This window comes from Oreochromis niloticus, linkage group LG7 (genome assembly GCF_001858045.2).
Source record: "Oreochromis niloticus isolate F11D_XX linkage group LG7, O_niloticus_UMD_NMBU, whole genome shotgun sequence".
NCBI lineage: Eukaryota > Metazoa > Chordata > Actinopteri > Cichliformes > Cichlidae > Oreochromis > Oreochromis niloticus.
In genome coordinates, this window is record NC_031972.2 from 8,592,310 (window position 1) to 8,614,178 (window position 21,869).

Here is a 21,869-nt window from a genome sequence, read left to right on the forward strand (position 1 = left end):
TGCTTTAAAAAAGGTTTTCCAAATGTAGTCACTAGTTGTGCAAACGCAGTAGTCATTCAGTTTGTATCTCCGTATCGCTTGTATCAGTTTGAACCACATGACTGGATATGTAAAGCGCTTTGGGGTCCTTAGGGACCATAAAAGCGCTATATAAATACAGGCCATTTACCATTTACCATTTCACATGACAAGTGTTCTGATCCTACAACCACCATGATGTCACAATGCTTTGCAAACACTTTATTACACAAATAACAGTTACTGAAAATAGTACTCTTGCAGCAAAACCAGTGTGTCACAACTAATATTACAGCATCCACATGTAAAACATGGCATCATGTTAGGAAATCATTTAAACATTATGATATACTGAGTATAAATACAAAAAGAAGTGGTGCAGACTACATAAAAAAGGAAAAAAGACTAACTGAAACAAAACCTCAGAATCCTGAACAAACTTGAATATTTTGAATAAACAAAAGTCTTCATCCACTATCTCTGAGCTTCCAGTATGTGCATGAAGTGTGTTCAGTGAATTTTCCTTAATTAATTAATCCACATTAATTTGGACTTCACTTGTTCCACATTGCTGCCATCAGACTGAATATGTCTTTATTGATTTTTACATATAAATGCTTTTATTGATTAAGTCAGAACACCCAGTTGGTTTAGGCTGCTGGGTAGGACAAGATAAAACAAAACCATATATATTTTGGGTATATATATTTATAAGCTGGGTTTAGCGTTATGAAGCTTGAGAAGTGGTTCTTCTAAAGCAGGGGTAGGGAACTCCAGGCCTCGAGAGCCGGTGTCCTGCAGGTTTTAGATGTGTCCTTGATCCAACACAGCTGATTTAAATGGCTAAATTACCTCTGCAACATTTCTTGAAGTTCTCCAGAGGCCTGGTAATGACCTAATCATTTGAGTCAGGTGTGGTGACCCAGGGTGAGATCTAAAACCTGCAGGACACCGGCTCTCGAGGACTAACGTTCCCTACCCCTGTTCTAAAGAATGATTAGTGCACAGATTCAGGCATATATGAATTTATACACTATAAATTTTCTGAAGGGAAATAAAATCACTATAATACAAGCTCTACTGGCAGCAGTTTTCATCCCATGGTACGTGTTGTAATGGCAGGTGATTAAAACAAAAGGCAAGACAGATGCAAAAAGGCACAGAATCACAAGTAAAAAAAAACGGATCCAACTTAAGATTAAGTGAAAAATCATTGTGTTTAAGGGTAGAAGTAACCATATTAGGTCAACCACTAACATGGTGACGATAACAGTGTTTGCGCCGCCCCCTACAGTTCCTTTACAATGCAACAAGCACAATGACCAGCAAAAGTGGCAGTAAGTACCCATATGGAAAGGAAATAGTTAAAACTATAAAAGACTTGCATAAGATGTGGCCTACTTCATATAGTGAATCATATAAGGCTTATATGATTTACTCATGAAAGTGGCCACTTTCTCATTACCTTCATATATTGTTTTAGTAAGTATCCAAAACATACAAGTTTCATTTATATAATTTTTCAAGGGATCTTATATCTGTTTTCACTCTTGTATGCTTTTCATACAAGTTTCACACAAGACAGATACAAACTTTATAAGATTTATATATATCTTTTCCATATGGGTAGGTTACCATATAGATAACACAATAACTGAAACTGCAAACAAGATCAGATGTTTTAAATTTGGGAAACTTTCCCAGAGAAAGCAATCTTTTATGAACAAGTAATTTATTAAGTGATATCATCACATCATCATATAGTGACCAACAGACTGAATAAACTGATTAGAGAGGCTGGCTGTGTGATTGTCTGCAAACTGGACACATTTGCAGCATTGGTGGACAGGTTGTCACCATTGTCCATTATGGATCATCCTGACCACTCACTGCACCAGCTACTCTAACAAACAGATTTAGCTCTGCTGCTACAAGAACAGATATAGGAAATCTATAACACAATATATATGTCTGACCATACATCATTATAATTATAGTTAGTGATTTCAGTGACTGTAAAAAAAAAGAATTTCCAAAATACAGGATTAAAAAAAAAAAATTTCTCATCAAATCTCATATGCAGTGGGTTTCACCAAACAAGCAATTTTCATTCAAGTGAGTGTGATATTTAAATGCATCCTGTGTAGTGTCTGTCTGGTCTTGCGTATTATTACAAACTGTTGTTGTGATTTGGTGCTGTATAAATAAAACCGAAAAAAAAAAGAATTGACAATATTTCTCTATTTCACACTTTAAATCACACAATATCACATGAAATGCCACTTTTGCTAAAAACTTGAAAAACAGAAAAATAACAGAATTCATAAGAGTATTTTTTTTGCCATGAACAGCAAGAATATAGTTGACGAGGAAGCCAAGTCCATAATGACTAGAGTGAGAGCTACATTACAGTGCAGGACAGTTGGAGGCTGATTAATCACCATCAAGATGAATCCTGTTAATTAATTAATAAAACAAAGGGAATGTATGTTAAAAAAAACACTGACTTTGAAGGCGGACAGCAATCCAACATCAGCCTTTAACAGCTGAAGGGGAAATGATCTCATTCTTTTAACAGATTTGCATTGTTATTTTAAGGCCAAAACCAACTCCAGATATTTCAAAATATTGTTAATAATCTCAGTAAAAGCAGGTTTGATTTGGGGAAATGAAATGAGTGACACTGTGACATGAGTAGATTATGCCAGAGAATGTATGAATACCATAGCTGAATTAAATAAATAACTTATCAAAATATTTTTTTTACATACAATAACACACACACACACATTGGCAGCTGGTACAACAGTTACACATGTGATGAATAACTACATCAGCGATTTTAGCAGAAGGTTGGCAGAAGGTTTGCAGTTGGCCCCAGAACATCTAAGAGGAGGACTGAGGCGGCGGCAGAGCAGAGTACTCCTCATTTTCAGAGTCGCTGCTGTCCTCATCATTTCTCTCTTGGTCACTGCCTTCAGTACTCAGCTGGTCAAAGCCCTGACGACTATAACCCTTATGGGATGGAAAGAAGTTTCCCAGATTCAGACTGCCCACTGCTTTACCTAGTAAAGGTTAAATACCAGAGAGGAGGAAATGAAGATTTCAATATGATAATAAAATCTACAGTTTTTAGGGAAATAATTCTCAACTTAGAATGATGGCTTCAGTTTACACACTGGCAGTGCATTGTATTGGGGATATTCATTCAGTCCCTGTGTAAAGCTATGGTCAATAAGATGATGACATGACATAAGAGAGGATCTATTTTCATTTTCTGAAATGTTTTCACGCCTTCAACAGACACTAATGAAGATGAATGAACACTGCTTTAGACATAATGTGGTAAAGGAGGGGGCAAAAGTTATAAGTTTTTATATATGACTGAAATGTTACAATATTTTTCCTTAATAATGGTTTAGTATCAAAAAATTTTTTTTAAAGAAGACGAAAGAGAAGAAAGAAGGAAGGATGATAACCTAAATTTGTGTTGGTTACAAGTAAATGGGTCTCAGTTAAAACAAAGTCAATAAATGATGTTCCCTCGTAGCCTGTCGGTGCTGCAGAACTGTTGTTTTTTGTGACAGCTGAACTTTACAGTTTGAGCATACTACTGCAAATCCAGCTGAATATATTCGGTAGTTAGTATAGCTGACAAATGAAAAAAATACATGAAGCATCTCAAACCTTATATTAAGTAAAAACGAAGTCTGGTATTTATTAAATTTTTAATGTAATGTAAACAACATACCCCTTATTTTGCCCAAAATGCCTCTCACCGAGCTGGGTTCAGCTTTGACCTCACGTTGATCTGCAAATGTTCAACAGTATTAGGTTTAATGTTCAATGACTGTTAAGATGATCAAAGACGAGAGAGGAAACAGAGCAGAACAATGTGCACTGACTATAGCAAAAAGACATTAGTGCAGTCAAAAGTAGTTAAAATGGCCTAATTTCTATCTCATTTGTTGTTCAATATTAAAAACGAATGGATTTTCTGCACATACTCCCATGGGTGTTTTCATACATACTGTATTTCCTCCAGGAAATGAAGACTCCTATGGAGATCACAACAACCAGAGGAATGAGCAGCAGGGTGGTGATGATGACTGGGAGTACACGCTCTCCTTTGTTAGGCTTTGCTGGACTCTTCCTCTCTTTGTCTGCCTCTAACTGTGGTTGAGTTTTTTGGACCACAGTTTGCTTCTCTTGGATGGCTGCGGTCTTTGATGTGTCTTGCTTTACCTTAGTTTGGACAACGGCGTCCATTTCTATAGTGAGAGATATATTCTAGTTATCAGTGTTCTTTTTACCCCAGTTCTGTAAAGCCTCAAAGATCCCAGCAACCACAACTGATAAGTGTGTGGCTGTAGCTCAGGAGGTACAGCAGGTCACCTACTGATCAGAAGGTTGGTGGTTCGATCCCAGGCTCCTCCAGTCTACATGCCAAGTATCCTTGGGCAAGATACTAACCCCAAGTTGCTTTCCGATGCATCCATCGGAGTAGGAATGTGTGTGAATGTGGTTAGACAGCACTCAGTTTAGAGACAGTGCTTGTGAGATTGGGTGAATGTGGCATGTTGTATAGAGCGCTTTGAGTACTCCGGGAGAGCAGAAAAGCGCTATGTAAGATTCAGTCCAATAACAAAGGTGTTTTTATCACAGGCAATTGTGTCACCAGTCAATTGTGACGACCTTACGATACGATACACCATATTCAATATAATTGTTACTTCCTTTGCGATGCCAGCTGAAGCAAACCCTTGATTCCTAGGTCTAGGCTGCTGGGGGCTTCCAATGACGAGTGTTTCTTATTCACTCATTTGTTTCACTCACAATGTGTTTACTGTTAGGAATAAAATGATTAAGTAAAGCTGTTTTTGTGATTTTTATATACATTTTGCAATTGTGCTCATTAAGAGTTGGCACTCCGTGCAATAAGGGTCAAAAGCATCAATTGAGTGCTATGATTGAATTGAATATTGAGAAGCGTTTATACACCACATTTAATCATTAGTTATTATTAATCTCTGGCTTTCTTCCACAGCTTTTCTTTGTTCCTCCTCATTCTTCCTCTCACCACCAACCGGTCATGGCAGATGGCTGCCTCTCCCTGAGCAGGTCCCATCTAAAGTTTATTGCTTTAAAAAAGGGAGTTTTTCCTTACCACTATTGCCAAAGTGCTTGCTCAAAGCGGGTCATCTGATTGCTGGGGTTTTCTCAGTAGGATACAATAATCTATTAACTGGTCTGTCTGATCATAATATGATTTTAACTGTTAGGAAATTGACTAAAAAACAACTGGAGTATTTTAGTACAAATAACCCTGGCCATGTAAAGACATTTATTCCCAAGTCTGAAATTGTAAAATTTGAACAGGAGTTTGCAAATTGCAATTGGGATCATCTTAGATACAGATGATATAGATATAGATAGATATAGATGATTAAATTTACTAAATTAGCTTTTTCAAAGCAAGCAGTTGATTGGTTTGAGTCCTATCTTCAGAAAAGAGAGAAGAGTGTGAGGGTTGATAAAGAAAAGTCATCCATGTTGGAAAATAGAATGGGTATTCCCCAAGGATCTGTTCCTGGTCCATTGCTGTTTAGTTTGTTTATAAATGATTTGCCTGCCAGTTGTCCAAAAGCTAGCTGCTAGCTTTATGCAGATGATGCAGATATATATGTACCAGCTAAGTCAGCTGGTGAAGCAGCAGACACTTTAACGGCACATCTGAATAATGTCCAACAATGGCTGGAACATAATCATCTTGTATTGAATTTTTAAAAAACAGTTTCTATCTGTTTTTCTATTAGGAAACAAAGTTTATCTGATGATTTTAAAATCAAGTTAAGGAATGAAGAAATAAAGAAGGTTAAAGATTTTAAGGTTTTAGGAATAATTTTAGATTCACATCTTAAATTTGATAAACATGTAAAGAAGATTTCATAGACAGTTAAGGCTAATCTGAATTGTTTTAAGTTAATTCGGCATTATATACCTACTTCAGCAGCTCAGTTATTTATGCATTCTATGGTATTATCCCATTTTTCATATTGTATGACAGTTTGCACCCAAGCAGCACCATCTACAATTCAGACTGTGATATCCTTATATAATCAATGTTTAAAAATAATGGATAAAAAATCTGTTTGGTGGCATCATTGTCACATTTTAAAGAAATATAATCTACTTAGTTTTAAGAGTTTTAATCATTTGTGTTTTCTTAAATTCGTTTTTTAATGTATAAATAGGCTGGCCCCAGACTGTCTCAATAGATACATCCAAAGACAAGATAGTAATTGTATTACTAAGAGCATGGTGAACGGCAACTGCAAGATATCATATTGCAGATAAATTTGTTCAGTCAGCATTTTCCATAGAGGCTTGCCATCTGTGGAACACACTTCCAACTAATTAATGATTTTTGTTACTGTTTTTTTGTTGTTGTTTTTTATCATTTATTGTCTATTAAATGTAGTTGTATTTATGATCGTATTTTGGTTTTATGAAAATATATGTTTTATTGTAAAATGTATGTATTGTGATTGTAAGCCCAACAAGGGACAATGGTTGTTACTAGGATAGCAAAAGCTATAAACTTATGTGTGTTACATCAGTTTCATGTTTTGTACTTGGACTATGTTAAACTGCACCGTCCCTTTTAAATAAATAAAACAATAAAAGCCACAAATATTGTTGTGATCTGGTGTGATATAAATAGAATTGAATTGGATTGAAAAATTCCTTGATTCCTTAAAAAAATCCTTGCCATATATATAAATATTTTAGGTCTAAAAAATGGTATATAGCTGTTGAAAGAAAGGGGCATCCTAGTTAATGGAAAACGCAAGACATAGGTAAAGGAAAGTGATTGCACAGTTTTTCTGTGATTGCCTTGTAGCCTTCCCTGAAAATTTCACTATTTAGAATTCTTCAAATGATTTTGACAACTTCCTTTCTTGCAAGTGTGATGGATATCACCTTAACACTGTCTCAGAATGTTCAAAAGCAGTCATGTCATGCTGTGGAATTCTTCAAAGGTTGTAGCAATGGTACATGGTGACCTTAATCTGACGTTAATATTCAAAAATATCCCATATAGGCAATGAATTTTGTATTCTGAATGGGATTATAGGCAGCACGGTGGCACGGTGGTTAGCAATGTCTGTGACTCACTGTTATGAATAGCTGCTTGCCCCTTATGGATTCTAAGATTATGTGCCTGCTGCCTCCAGGTATCCAATTACTGACCTTCAAGTTCTTGAACCTCGATTCCAGCTTTCTTGACAGAATGATGCAACTCTTGAAAATAAAAGGTAATAATTAAAACAAAAAAAATCATTGATGTATACAACCTAGTACTACTGTTCATCTGTAAAGCCAACAAAGAAGCACCCATAATTCAAGTCTTATAAGTCTGAAATAAATTAATCATCAAAATTGGACTCAATACCCATACATACTTTATGATGGATTTTGCTAGAACAATTAACAGTTGGCAGCATTATTTTGATGAAGATAAACTTACTCTCTGTTGTAAACTTGTAGACGGACTTGCTGCTGGCATCCCCAACAAAAACACTGCCATCCCTAGTTTCAGCTATATCGTGAGGCATTTTGAACTCCTGCAATTGAAAGACAAATACAAGTCACTTAAATTCTAGACAACATAATGACCCACCATTAAACACAATCTTCTTAGTATAGTACATTACTGTGTGGTTCAGAATGTACGCAATACTTTGGACACCTGCGAACAGATTTAGCTAAAATTTTGTTAACACTGTAATGACGGAAACTCAGAGTTTTCTATTGCAGAAAGAGGATTAACTCAAACTCTTATCATGGTAATAGACACTGAACTGAATCTGCTCATTTGCAGGTTTTCTTCAACAAACTGACTCTTGTTCACTCTTTCAATGATATTGTGGCCCCAGGGTATTGTTGGAGGCAGAGTAGTTCAAAGTTAGGTGTGTTCACGGGGATGCTCACTGTAGTATCCTACAGTGCCACTGCTTATTAAATTTAAGGGCAAAATGCATAGAGTTAGTTAGTTGCAGTTAGTTCGCGCCTATTGCATTTCCTGATTCCGGGAACTGGCCCGGGTTTAATAACCTGTTGGGCCTTTATGTGACAATGCGATCATGACATTTAGTAGCATGTAGCGTCTGCACTATCATGGTCCTGGGTCATTTGACCCAGTGTTTTGAGTTTTCTTGTGTTTTGATTTTGTATTGTGATTTATGTTTAGCTCCACTTTGTTAGTCTTGAGTTTATTCTGTAGTGTCTACGTTTTTTGATTACTAGATTGCCTCTTGTGTCTTTGCCCTCTATGTCCCTCTGTGTGTGTCTGTCTTTGTATATTTTGTGTGAGTTCTTGAGTTCTTCCCTTCTCATGTTTCATTCTATCCTCCCCTTGCTTGTGATGTTTATCAATGTTTCCCCAGTCTGTCATGTCTCTCTCGTCTCCTCTCACACTCCCTCGTGCTCTTTCGTGTTCCCTTGCTTCCTCTCGTCTGCCTCTCCTCCACTCCTGTGTCATGTTCCTCAGTTTCCTGTTTTATCATGAAGGCCTTACATTTTCATGTTCGGTGTGTGTCCTGTGTCGCGACCTCCCTCATTCCCCGCCATGTGTTCCGCCTACCTGCCTGTTTAGTTTCATGTAGAGTCCAAGTTTAGTTAGTTTTCGCATTTTCTGAAGTCCAGCAATAAAGCTGTGTTTTGAGTTTATTTTCGCCTCTGTGAGTCTGCATTTGAGTCCTCTCCTGTCTGCTTCACACGGCCAGTTTATAACATGTGCAGGGTTCAGCGGTGATGCAGAGTTGTCCAAAACCAACTCCGGGGAAGAGTAGGATGATTCACTCCACGGAAGATTTTCCACTAGAGCAGGCTTGTGACGACACCCTACACCTGAGCCACATGCTTTGTATTAAATAATTTATCGAGTAAGTCGTGACACTTGCATATGGGAAATGACAAAACTTTGGGGCGAATAATGGCCTGATTTTATTGGCCAGGCATCCGGGTGAATTTGTGCCCGGATGCAGGTGTGCATCCTGCCTGGAGCATCAGATAGTTAACCATCACGCCATCCCAAAACCGCCTTTGCTCCCTTTACTATTGATGGAGGTCATGTTTGAGTGCACTGGCATGGACCTCATTGGGCCATTTCACTGGAATGCACGCGGCTGTTGCTTTGTATTAGTTCTGCGTTTGCGTTTAGTTTTTTATTTTTTAACAGGACAATGACCCTTAACACACCTCCAGGATGTGTAAGGGCTATTTTAACCAAGAAGAAGAATGATGGAGTGCTGCGTCAGATAGCCTGGCCTCCACAGTCACCTGACCTAAACCCAGTCAAGATGTTTTGGGATGAGATGGACTGCAGAGTGAAGACAAAAGGACCGACAAGTCCTCAGCATCTTTGGGAATTCCTTCAAGACTGTTGGAAAACCATTTCAAGTGATATATATAGATATACGTATATATACAGTGGCTTGCAAAAGTATTCGGCCCCCTTGAACTTTTCCACATTTTGTCACATTACAGCCACAAACATGAATCAATTTTATTGGAATTCCACGTGAAAGACCAATACAAAGTGGTGTACACGTGAGAAGTGGAACGAAAATCATACATGATTCCAAACATTTTTTACAAATAAATAACTGAAAAGTGGGGTGTGCATAATTATTCAGCCCCCTGAGTCAATACTTTGTAGAACCACCTTTTACTGCAATTACAGCTGCCAGTCTTTTAGGGTATGTCTCTACCAGCTTTGGACATCTAGAGACTGAAATCCTTGCCCATTCTTCTTTGTAAAACAGCTCCACAACTGCCTCAGAGGTTGTCTCAGAGAATATTGGGAGCAACAACACCATGAAGTCCAAAGACCACACCAGACAGGTCAGAGATAAAGTTATTGAGAAATTTAAAGCAGGCTTAGGCTACAAAAAGATTTCCCAAGCCTTGAACATCCCACAGAGCACTGTTCAAGCGATCATTCAGAAATGGAAGGAGTATGGCACAACTGTAAACCTACCAAGACAAGGCCGTCCACCTAAATTCACAGGCCGAACAAGGAGAGCGCTGATCAGAAATGCAGCCAAGAGGCCCATGGTGACTCTGGACGAGCTGCAGAGATCTACAGCTCAGGTGGGGGAATCTGTCCATAGGACAACTATTAGTCGTGCACTGCACAAAGTTGGCCTTTATGGAAGTGTGGCAAGAAGAAAGCCATTGTTAACAGAAAACCATAAGAACTCCCATTTGCAGTTTGCCACAAGCCATGTGGGGGACACAGCAAACATGTGGAAGAAGGTGCTCTGGTCAGATGAGACCAAAATGGAACTTTTTGGCCAAAATGCAAAACACTATGTGTGGTGGAAAACTAACACTGCACATCACTCTGAACACACCATCCCCATTGTCAAATATGGTGGTGGCAGCATCATGCTCTGGGGGTGCTTCTCTTCAGCAGGGACAGGGAAGCTGGTCAGAGTTGATGGGAAGATGGATGGAGCCAAATACAGGGCAATCTTGGAAGAAAACCTCTTGGAGTCTGCAAAAGACTTGAGACTGGGGCGGAGGTTCACCTTCCAGCAGGACAATGACCCTAAACATAAAGCCAGGGCAACAATGGAATGGTTTAAAACAAAACATATCCATGTGTTAGAATGGCCCAGTCAAAGTCCAGATCCAAATCCAATCAAGAATCTGTGGCAAGATCTGAAAACTGCTGTTCACAAACACTGCCCATCTAATCTGACTGAGCTGGAGCTGTTTTGCAAAGAAGAATGGGCAAGAATTTCAGTCTCTAGATGTGCAAAGCTGGTAGAGACATACCCTAAAAGACTGGCAGCTGTAATTGCAGCAAAAGGTGGTTCTACAAAGTATTGACTCAGGGGGCTGAATAATTATGCACACCCCACTTTTCAGTTATTTATTTGTAAAAAATGTTTGGAATCATGTATGATTTTCGTTCCACTTCTCACGTGTACACCACTTTGTATTGGTCTTTCACGTGGAATTCCAATAAAATTGATTCATGTTTGTGGCTGTAATGTGACAAAATGTGGAAAAGTTCAAGGGGGCCGAATACTTTTGCAAGCCACTGTATATACATATATATATATATATATATATATATATACACATATATATATATATATATACAGATAGATAGATAGATAGATATACACACACATATATATATGTATCCTCCATGGAGAAGGAGGCTAGAGGCTAAGATCAACGTAGCACGGAGGGAGGTTAGCCAACTATCGGAGTTGCGGAAAGGTGCGATAAAGTAGGTGTCTAGGAAGTACAGCAAGCAGTCCATACCTGAGCCCTTGGAAACTCCCAAGCAACGACTCACAGCCTTGGCCAGCCGATTGAGGGGGTACACCAGAGAGATAGAAGGCAGGAGAATAAACCAGCTGTTCTCCACAGAACCAGCCAAGGTGTACTGTCAGTGGCAGGGGAACAATATGAGAACATTACCTCCAAGGCTGGAGACGGAACAATACTGGAAGAGCATATGGGAGAAGGACGCAACCCATAACGGCAATGCTCAGTGGCTGGTGGATCTGAGGGCAGACCACAGCAACCTCCCTGAACAGTGTCCAGTAACCATCACAGTGGCAGAAAGGTACTCGAATATGAAGAGTTGGACAGCACCAGGCCCTGACATGGTTCACGCCTACTGGCTGAAGAAGCTGACTGCACTCCACGAGCATCTGGCAGCACAAATGAACCAGCTGCTAGCTGACAAGAGACACCCGGAATGGCTAACCGAAGGTCGGACGGTCCTGATCCAACTACTGACCAATAACCTGCCTCAGCGCCACGTGGAAGCGCCTGTCAGGCATCATATCGGTTAAGATGAACAGGCACATGGGTCAATACATGAGCGGGGCACAGAAAGGGATTGGCAAGAATACCAGAGGCGCAAAACACCAGCTACTGGTAGACAGAACAGTCAGCTGAGACTGCAAGACCAGGCTGACCAACCTGTGCACTGCCTGGATTGATTACAAGAAGGCCTATGACTCAATGCCCCACAGCTGGATACTGGAATGCCTAGAATTGTACAACATCAACAGGACCCTACGAGCCTTCATCAGGAACTCAATGGGGATGTGGCGTACAACACTAGAGGCCAACTCCAAGCCCCTAGCACAAGTCACCATCAAGTGCGGGATCTACCAAGGAGATGCTCTGTCCCCACTGCTGTTCTGCATAGGCCTGAACCCCCTCAGTGAGATTATTAACAAGACTGGCTACGGATACTGACTACGGAACGGAGCAGTTGTCAGCCACCTCCTGTACATGGATGACATCAAACTGTATGCCAAGAGTGAACGAGACATCGATTCACTGATCCACACTACCAGGATATACAGCAATGACATCGGGATGTCATTCGGGCTGGAGAAGTGTAGTCGGATGATAACAAAGAGAGGGAAGGTAGTCAGAACTGAGGGGATCGAGCTACCAGAAGGCAACATTGCAGACATAGAGGACAGTTACAAGTACCTGGGGATCCCGCAGGTGAATGGGAACCATGAAGAGGCCGCTAGGAAAGCTGCAACCATCAAGTACCTGCAGAGGGTCAGGCAAGTCCTGAGGAGTCAGCTGAACGGTAAGAACAAGATCCGGGCTATCAACACCTACGCCCTGCCCGTGATCAGGTACCCAGCTGGTATAATAAGTTGGCCAAAGGAGGAGATAGAAGCCACTGACATAAAGACAAGAAAGCTCCTTACCATGCATGGAGGGTTTCACCCCAAGTCCAGCACCCTGAGGCTGTACGCTAAGCGGAAGGAAGGGGGCCGGGGACTGGTGAGTGTCAGCACCACAGTCCAGGATGAGACAACGAACATCCAAGAATACATTGGGAAGATGGCCCCAACTGACCGAGTGCTCAGTGAATACCTCAGGCAGCAGAAACCCAAGAAAGAGGAGGGAGACGAGGAACCATCATGGAAGGACAGGCCCCTGCACGGTATGTACCACCGGCAGATAGAGGAGGTGGCTGATATCCAGAAATCCTACCAGTGGCTGGACAAAGCTGGACTGAAAGACAGCACAGAGGCACTAATCATGGCAGCACAAGAACACAGCTCTGAGCACAAGATCCATAGAGGCTGGGGTCTATCACACCAGGCAAGACCCCAGGTGCAGGCTGTGTAAAGATGCCCCTGAGACAATCCAGCACATAACAGCAGGGTGCAAGATGCTAGCAGGCAGGGCATACATGGAACGCCATAACCAAGTGGCCGGCATAGTATACAGAAACATCTGTGCTGAATATGGCCTGGAAGTTCCGAGGTCAAAATGGGAGACGCCCCCAAGGGTGGTGGAGAATGACCAAGCTAAGATCCTGTGGGACTTCCAGATACAGACGGACAAAATGGTGGTGGCTAACCAACCGGACATAGTGGTGGTAGACAAACAGAAGAAGACAGCCGTAGTGATCGATGTAGCGGTTCCGAATGACAGCAACATCAGAAAGAAGGAACACGAGAAGCTGGAGAAATACCAAGGCCTCAGAGAAGAGCTCGAGAGGATGTGGAGGGTGAAGGTAACGGTGGTCCCCGTGGTAATCGGAGCACTAGGTGCGGTGACTCCCAAGCTAGGCGAGTGGCTCCAGCAGATCCCGGGAACAACGATGATCAATCAGAAGAGATTGATCATCGTCAGTTTTTTTTACACAAACTCAGTATGCTATATTTTTAAATGAGTACCGATGGAAACTGTTGCTACTTTCATTAAGGTTTTATATTTAGATAGATAATCAACATCACAACCGCACAGATATAGAAACAGAAAAGAACAAAATCAAAAGGACAAGCTGCAAGTAAAAAAAACAAGACTTATTATAAGAATTATAATCTTATAAAAAAAAAAAGTCTGAAACATCTGGTATAGTATTTTATAAACATAGGGCCTAAACTGAATCTACGTGAAATGCAGTTAAGTAAAATAATATTAGCAAACTCTAGTTAAGTATTTTCTGAAGAAAAAAAAATCATATTAATGAAAATATGTTTCACTCCTTTTTGCAGCGGCCTTCTTGATGTCATATCTGTAGCATGATGTCTTGATAGCTCAAAATGCACTAAAATATTTTTAGACAATGTTCCCTAATCACTTTGACCACTCACCATATTTGCCTTCCTGCAACTGCCTACACTTCCCACAAAAACATAAATCAAGTTGAAGGAACACTTGGGAGAGAAGAACCAGAGGCACAGGTACAAGGGGACATAGAAGTACTTCCACAGAGATCTTAAAATAGCAGATGCAGGCAGGCTTTTGATTTCAATAGACCTGTTATTAGAACATTTGGGGGGGAAAAGAACCTTTGATTGTATTGAAAAGTGTTTTTACCTTTTTGTTAGGGCTAAAGGTGTCCAAAATATCCTTGGTTGAATAATCTATAACAAAACCTCTAATTGGAACTGGACGAGATAGCGATTCCCCATTTACTGCAAAAATCAAGCCATCTTCACACAGAAGAAACACACAAATACACACACACACACACAAATTGTTAAGCATGTATATATGTAAAGCAGAAAGAGAGTTCTTGAGTAATAAAATAAATAAAAAGAACTCTTAAAATGAATGCATCTTGGATATTAGTTACGAGTATGCATAAAGCTTGTAAACACTGGATCTACATATTTTTGCTAGAGGATGTCATTGTGACCTAACACAACAAAGGAACAAAGGATGAGCATTGCTTAACATTACAAAAATACTGAGGACACCACTTAGACTGAAAAGTAAAAAAACTGCAGGAGATATACACAAAAAATATATGTTACAATAGCTTACTGCAGTAAGCAGCAAGAAAACAAGCTTAAGAGGAAACAATACGACTACTGACTTCTACTGAGTATTCAGTTAGTAAACTTACCCCCGGTAGGGCTGTAGGAGACCGCAAACACTTCCCCTCCAAATTCATCTTTCTTAATTTCCTTGACAAACTCTCCAGTTTCTGCTATAAAGCACTGGATGCGTCCATTCTCTCGGTCTGCCACACAAATTTCCTTTTTGTCAGGAAGTAACACCAGGCTGTGGGGAATCTGAAAAGGTATTCGCCTTCTCCTGTCTGATGAGCCTATAGTCCAAAAGATAGGACAAGGTTAAAATAATGTAAATTGTGTCTGGAGACACTATGGTAGCAGTAATCTCTTAACCTTCTGGATCTAGTTGCGTTAGTTTCATAAAAAAAAAAAAAGCAATGTTTGCAAATACAGCTTTGGATTTAAAATTGATACACGTACAGCTAACACAAGTAAAACTAATTATAATCCCCACAAAAACTTGTGTGGCAGAATAATAAAGAAATTATATTTTATGAGATGTTAATGTCACCTTAGTGTCTGATACTTCTTACTACTCTTACAGTTTAAGCATCGTAGCAAATAGGCTAATATCCAAGCTTTGCAATGTTTGTGTGTGTGTGTGTGTGTGTGTGTGTGTGTGTGTGTGTGTGTGTGTGTGTGTGTGGCGCTGGTGAGATACCTGCACCCCACTCAGACAGGTATTTGCCATCAGCAGAGAACTTTATTATCCTGGCATTACAGTAACCATCAGAGACAAAAATGTTCCCACTTTCAGTGTCAACTGCCACATCAGTGGGCTGGCAGAAATGGTTGTTGTCACTTCCTGGTATAAAGGCCTCTCCTAATGCCATCAAGGTTCTGTCTTTGCCATCACTGCTAACTTTTAACACCTGATGAGTATACAAAGTGAAGCATCTTAAATTTTCCCTTTTGTATTTGTGGTCATTTAAACTAAGTTAATTGATATAACATCTGATTTAAATATGTAATCATCAAACCTTATTCTTATAGGTAATAAACAATTTCAAAATGTCTTAATTTTTTAATTTATTGGCAAATATGAAGTGCAATCTATACACACTCATTGAGAATGCACCTTACAAAAACATCAGCTTACCTGATGAAGAGCCACATCAGTCACCCAGTAATTATTCTCTTTGTCTGTTGTTATTCCATGAGGCAAAAAAAACCTGCAACATCAGAGAAATGCATCATTATAAGACAGTTATGACTGTGTTTGAGATGCCTGGTTGTCAGCACTCTAATTCACACACACAAAACAACAACAACAACAAAAACACTAAAGCATTGTATCACTTACATGTTTCTGCCAGAAGCCTTCAAGATACTGCCCTTGGATGGATCCACAACTAAAATGGCAGACTGCTGAATTGGTCCTAGGGACCTCTGCTGGTATCTTGCCTGATTGTTAAAAGAGCTGGAAAACAAAAGACAAAGAAAAAAAACATGAATGTTTTTTTGCATTTTTATAAGAACAATGTGTGGGGATTTTTCTCGACGTCAAATGCAAAAAAAAGTATTTTCGTTTAATAACTAAATTGTCATCCATGTCACATTATACAAAAAAAGTGATTAGAGCTGACTTCTGTTATGCACAATGTTCCCTCTAAGCTGCGCGCGTGCGCAATTGCGCACTGCTGGCAAGGTCTCTGCGCACAGAATATCTGCGTTGCGCACAAAAAAAAAATCTAACCTGAATTGAAATTAAAATTAAAACTTTAACAATTCTGTTTTGGAGTGTTAGTCAGTAAGTGACTGGCTGCTCCCGTATGGGATTAGAACGATGCCACTTTATCCCATAGTCCAGCCAATAATGCGATTCACATTCGTATAAACGCAGCTAATCAACGTCGTTCGCAGGCTATGACCGCGTCCGACACCGATGTTTTAGCTAGCAAAGCGGCGTGGCTGATGTGGAGTTAACGACAAAGTGTACAACCATTGGAGATGTGAGCAGGGCAGACGTAACAATTGACGGAAAAAGTGTGGACTTTATACCAGTTTTTAAATTGTGTTGATAGGCCACGTAAAACCAGAGTTATGATAAAATTATATGCAATGTTTGGTTTTCTTCCTGAATACTATCGTTGTTTATATTTACTGCGGAAAGAAACGGTAAAAACGGCGTTTTATAAGGAAAACGCTCGAAAGCACTCTTCGCCTGTGAGGAAAACCAAAAAGAACCCCCACCCTTTCCTATTGGTCGAAAAATGTACCATGTCGACCAATCAAAAAATGATATGATAACATGGCATTTAGTTGTTAAGAAACGGTGGGAAGTTTTAGGAGTAACGGCGGTGGTTTGAGATGTAAGAGATTTGCCACGTTTAGCGCAAATCTTGTGTAGTTAGTTGTAGTGTAGTCAGTAGTTTTGTTGTGTGTGTCAGAACAATGAGGCGACTGCTGAATGTTACAGGTGTTACAGGAGTGATACATCTCCTGTTGTCAGGCAGGTATCAGGCTGTTGTTCTCCTTTATCTCATAGCGGACAGAAATTATTTTTTGGAGTGGCACAAATAATTTGTGTGGCATCAAATTTGATGCAGAACACCGGCTTGTTCTGTAAATAGTTTTAATAGTTTTTAGGTAAACAGTTGGAAAAAACTTTGTTGTTTGCAAAACTCAGTTACTTTTTTGAAGAAGTAACTATATAATTAATTGCCCAACATTGGTCATTATATATTGTATTTTGCAGACAGAGAGTTACAGGACTCTCTCCCAGACTCATACTCATAATACAAGCCAGAGCTTTATATAACAAAAAAAAAAAAAAAAAAAAAGGTGTGTTTTCAAAATTGGAGTTCTATTTTTACTTCCAATAGTGTTAACATACTACACAGGTCATGAACAAGATTTTTTTAAATTTTAATTGTAAGTGGAACAATTAAAAGTAGTCTAACATAAATGTAAATGCTGTAATTGGCGTGACCACAGTGCACACGTCTGCTGTTGCTCACAGTGGTCCAGGGAGTTTGTGTGTTCGCTCAGACACATGAAAAATTAGAGGGAACATTTTGTGTTATCTCATACTCATCCTTTCATCCTACAATCTATTGGTAAAAATCACTTTTTCAGCTTCCCATCCTCCTATTCTTCATTTCTTAGACATGACTGGTAACTGACATCCTATTAGACTGAAAAGGGTTGCTGTCTGAGGAGGCACTAAATGCTTTTCTTAAATATAATAGTAATTTTTTGAATCATCAAAACTAAAACTTATTTGGATTTTTTGTTATACATTTAATAAAAATTGAACTGCTAATACTAGATCTGTGTTCTTTGCCAGTAAGGTGAAGGCATTACATTAGACTGAGAGTACACGACATTGCTGAGAGGGTTTTTTTTGGTGTTCTTTTGGTTGAAAAAGCCTTTTAAGAGAAGAATGGTTATAACATAAGTGAAACAAACTTACTCTGCTCCCCAGTGGTGGTCACCTCTGTGGAAAATGACCAAGTTAGAATCTGAGTCAAGAGCAAGTCCTGACACCTGTCCTAGCTGAAGTGAACTCTGTGGCCAAGCTGAAACTTGCTCAAAATGGTAGTCTATAACAAAAAACAAACACACACACACACATACACACAGACACACACACACACACACACACACAAACCCATTAGTTAATCAGTCAATCATTTTCATTTGCAGTTAATTATGATTCAGTGGTACTACCCTAGTAGTACCACTGAATCATAAATAAATGTTTATGGTGGCAGACAGAGATGGCAAGTAACAAAGTAGAAATGCTTCGTTACTTTACGTAAGTAGAATTTTCATTTGTACTTGAGTAGTTTTTTTTCTTGATGTTTTACTTTTACTTTTTTAATGTTCTTAAAATTTCTGATTTCATGTTTTTAAATCAGATATTGGGTTCGTACACATGGCATATGTTTTTTCATATTGTGAAATGTAATGCTAAACAAATTGAGGCAGACTGTGTTATTTGCTGTACTGTGATAGCTTTAAAGTAAATAACACTGTTTGATTCGTGCACAGAGGCCATCCAGTAAAATGTTAGTATAAGCAGTAAATCAGCCAACAACTTATGAAACATCAGCTGACATCTGGTTGAATTCAGGTGTGTAAATCTACAAAGAGCAGCAGGTCAGTTGATCACAGCCTGTACACTAAGAAAATCTACTGGAGCTCTCAATAAAAATTATTGTGAGTTGTGATTTTTTTCCCCATAATGAGCCATTACAACTGATTTCAGGATTCCCCCGCCTGCTAAATCCTACTTTAACCCCTGACTGTACTTGTTTTCGTGTTTAAAGGCAAAGTCACCCTCTACAATGTAGGCAACAAAAAAAGATACATGCATATTCACATACTTCAAATTTATATACGTGACTGCGCATTGGGCTTGTAATGCTTTTTTCAAGGTATAAGAAACGTACACATGCTTGAATGCAGACTGCACTAGAACTAGTGCTTACACTACACCTTCTAATTTAAACACCATTATATTGTTATTACATTGTTATCCTTAGCTTTAATTCAATTCAATTTTTTAAATTCAATTTTATTTATATAGTTACAAATCACAACAATAGTTGCCTCAAGGTGCTTTATATAGTAAGGTAAAGACCCTACAATAATACAAAAAGCTTCATATTCTTACAGTATTTGTGTGTGTGTGTGTGTGTGTGTGTGTGTGTGTGTGTGGAGAGAGAGAGAGAGGGAGAGAGAGAGAGAGAGAGAGTGTGTTAGAACTTACCCTGATCCACAGTTTCTGGTTTGTTTGTATCCAGGAGAACTGCGTGGTCATGATCATCTTTATGGGGGGAAAAAAACCACATTGTTAAATATGGTAGTTATGCAATAAATTTTAAAAAGACAATGGACCACAGATGGAAAGAATTGTGAAAAATGACTAAATACCTTAAATTAGCATAGATTTTATACTACAAAGAACAATAAATGCTAAGTTAACAATTTGGATTAGAGATGGTTAGTATGAACAATATTTGATGTCGCTGAACCTGTGGATTGTCCCAGATGCATCACAGAATTCATATGGCTTGGACTGACTTTAATGGGTACATTTGCCTCAGTGGGAATATGTTGGAACAGCTCTTCAGAACCCATCTCCATGCAGTTCATGTAAGGGATAGCATGTCTGCTGTCCATGTAATACATTATATAGAAGTTGCACATTTCATCATCAGATGTACCGCTGTATTAAAAAAAGACAGATACCTGGTATTAATTTCTCACCTAGTTAGTATATGCAAACAGACAAATAATGTTTGTGTAAATAGTTTTATGTTGTAAGTGTAACATTAAGACGTTCTCTACAAACTTCTCAACATAGAGTATTATATTTTTAGCAGCTATCCCTCTATAAATGAGTAATAATCACTGACAATTGAGGACTAGCATATTTATTTTAAATGCGTAACTGTCACAGTTGGACACAATTTATTAATATCAACTACCAGCACAAGAAATACAGCATCCTTATCAGGGTCACAGGCCGGCTCGAGCCTATCCCAGCTAACATTGCGCAAGAGGCAGGACATAGCAGGGCACTTAGAATTACTAGACTTTTTTAATCATCTTACAATTTGTAAATGTCAGATGAAATCAAAACTAATATGTGAAAGAAATAAGATGGTTGCATCTTAAGAGCTTTAGTCCATGTTAAGAAATTAGCATTACTGGGCCTTCATTCATTTCAATAAGGCAAGTGCAATTACTAGCTGGCCTTACGGGCCAGGCACATACACAAAACCCACATTCTAGATACATTCTTATGTGGACAGGCAGGGCAGACTTTGGTATGAGACATTTTTTTAAAATTAAGATCAATACAATTTTAGCACAGTGCTTTTTTATATCTTAATGCTTGGAAACTTATGGCTTGGTTTCTTTATGCCTTCAGTGCATACCATATTGAGAAAAACAGTAAATGGATATAAGTCTTATACTTTTTCACTGAGGTTGCATTAGGTTGAAGAACTCACCCAATGTAAGTTTTTGAGGTTTTGCCCTCACCAGTGAACACACATCTGGCAGCAAGGGTATCACCATATTTCACATTCACCTGCTTGTTAGCAGGATAGAAAGCCTAAAGAGAAAAATCAGTCAGTGGTGAGCAAAGAGAAAACTAAACTGTACTTGAAAAGAAACAGACAATGTGAGCAAGAAAGAGAGAGAGCGTTAAAGAGAAAGAAAGAGAGGGCCTGCTTTTACATTAGGTTTTTTGCAGTCTTTGTACCTAGGGCAATTTTTTAGTTGTTTGTTGAGGTATTTAAAATTGGTGTACTGTAAGTACACCAATTTTAAATTTAAATTAAATTTAAATTGGTGTGCCTAGACACTAGAGTTGTGTCTAGACGTAACAGATTAATCTCTTCATCATAGCTTCTGTTAATGAGTGAACATTTTGTCCTTAAACTTAATGTGTTAGAAGCAGGAAAAATGGCTGAGCTTAAGGATTTGAAAGGCCAAACTGTGATGTGCACATGATTGGATCAGAGTAGCTCCAAAACTGCAGTTATTGTGGTGTATTCTGCAGTGGTCAGTATCTATCAGAAGTGGTTCAAGGAAAGATAACTGGTGGACCAGCAACAAGGTCATGGGCAGCCAAGTGTGTCACTCCATGTGCATCACTGATGCACATAGGGAGCAAAGATTGGTCTGTGTGGTTTGAGCCAACAGATGAGCGCATGTGGCTGAAATTGCCAAAAAGGTTACTGCTGGTTCTGATAGAAATGTATCAGAATACACAGTGCAGACCAGTCAGGGTTCCCATGCTGAACCCTGTGCACCTCTAAAGCACAAACAATGGGCGTTGTAAAGCATCAGAACTGTAACACAGAGCAATGGAAGAAGGTGGCCAGGTCTGGTGAATCATGTTTTCTTTTACAGTACATTATGTGGATGGCTGGGTTCCTGTGAGTTGCTTACTTAGGAAGCATTTGGCACCACAATGCACTATGGGAAGGCTTCTCCAGACCCTTTCACTTC

The 21,869-nt window shown here is 39.1% G+C and overlaps 1 protein-coding gene across 2 annotated transcripts in view; it reads right to left on the reverse strand.

Annotated features, from left to right (window-relative positions):
* Positions 1-225: 225 nt before the first annotated feature.
* pam (peptidylglycine alpha-amidating monooxygenase) overlaps positions 226-21,869 on the reverse strand; it is a 49,614-nt gene continuing 27,970 nt past the window's right edge. For both annotated transcript variants that reach the window (XM_019360967.2, XM_013267791.3), the window contains exons 13-26: positions 20,864-20,967; positions 19,880-20,073; positions 19,615-19,671; positions 18,313-18,442; positions 16,201-16,317; positions 15,997-16,069; positions 15,559-15,769; positions 14,948-15,151; positions 14,416-14,531; positions 7,550-7,646; positions 7,273-7,323; positions 4,050-4,289; positions 3,770-3,829; positions 226-3,083 (exon numbers count right to left, since the gene is read on the reverse strand). In XM_019360967.2, coding sequence (XP_019216512.1) covers positions 2,905-3,083; positions 3,770-3,829; positions 4,050-4,289; positions 7,273-7,323; positions 7,550-7,646; positions 14,416-14,531; positions 14,948-15,151; positions 15,559-15,769; positions 15,997-16,069; positions 16,201-16,317; positions 18,313-18,442; positions 19,615-19,671; positions 19,880-20,073; positions 20,864-20,967 — 1,833 coding nt within the window. In that variant the 3' untranslated portion in view covers positions 226-2,904. The remainder of the gene's footprint in view (positions 3,084-3,769; positions 3,830-4,049; positions 4,290-7,272; positions 7,324-7,549; positions 7,647-14,415; positions 14,532-14,947; positions 15,152-15,558; positions 15,770-15,996; positions 16,070-16,200; positions 16,318-18,312; positions 18,443-19,614; positions 19,672-19,879; positions 20,074-20,863; positions 20,968-21,869) is intronic.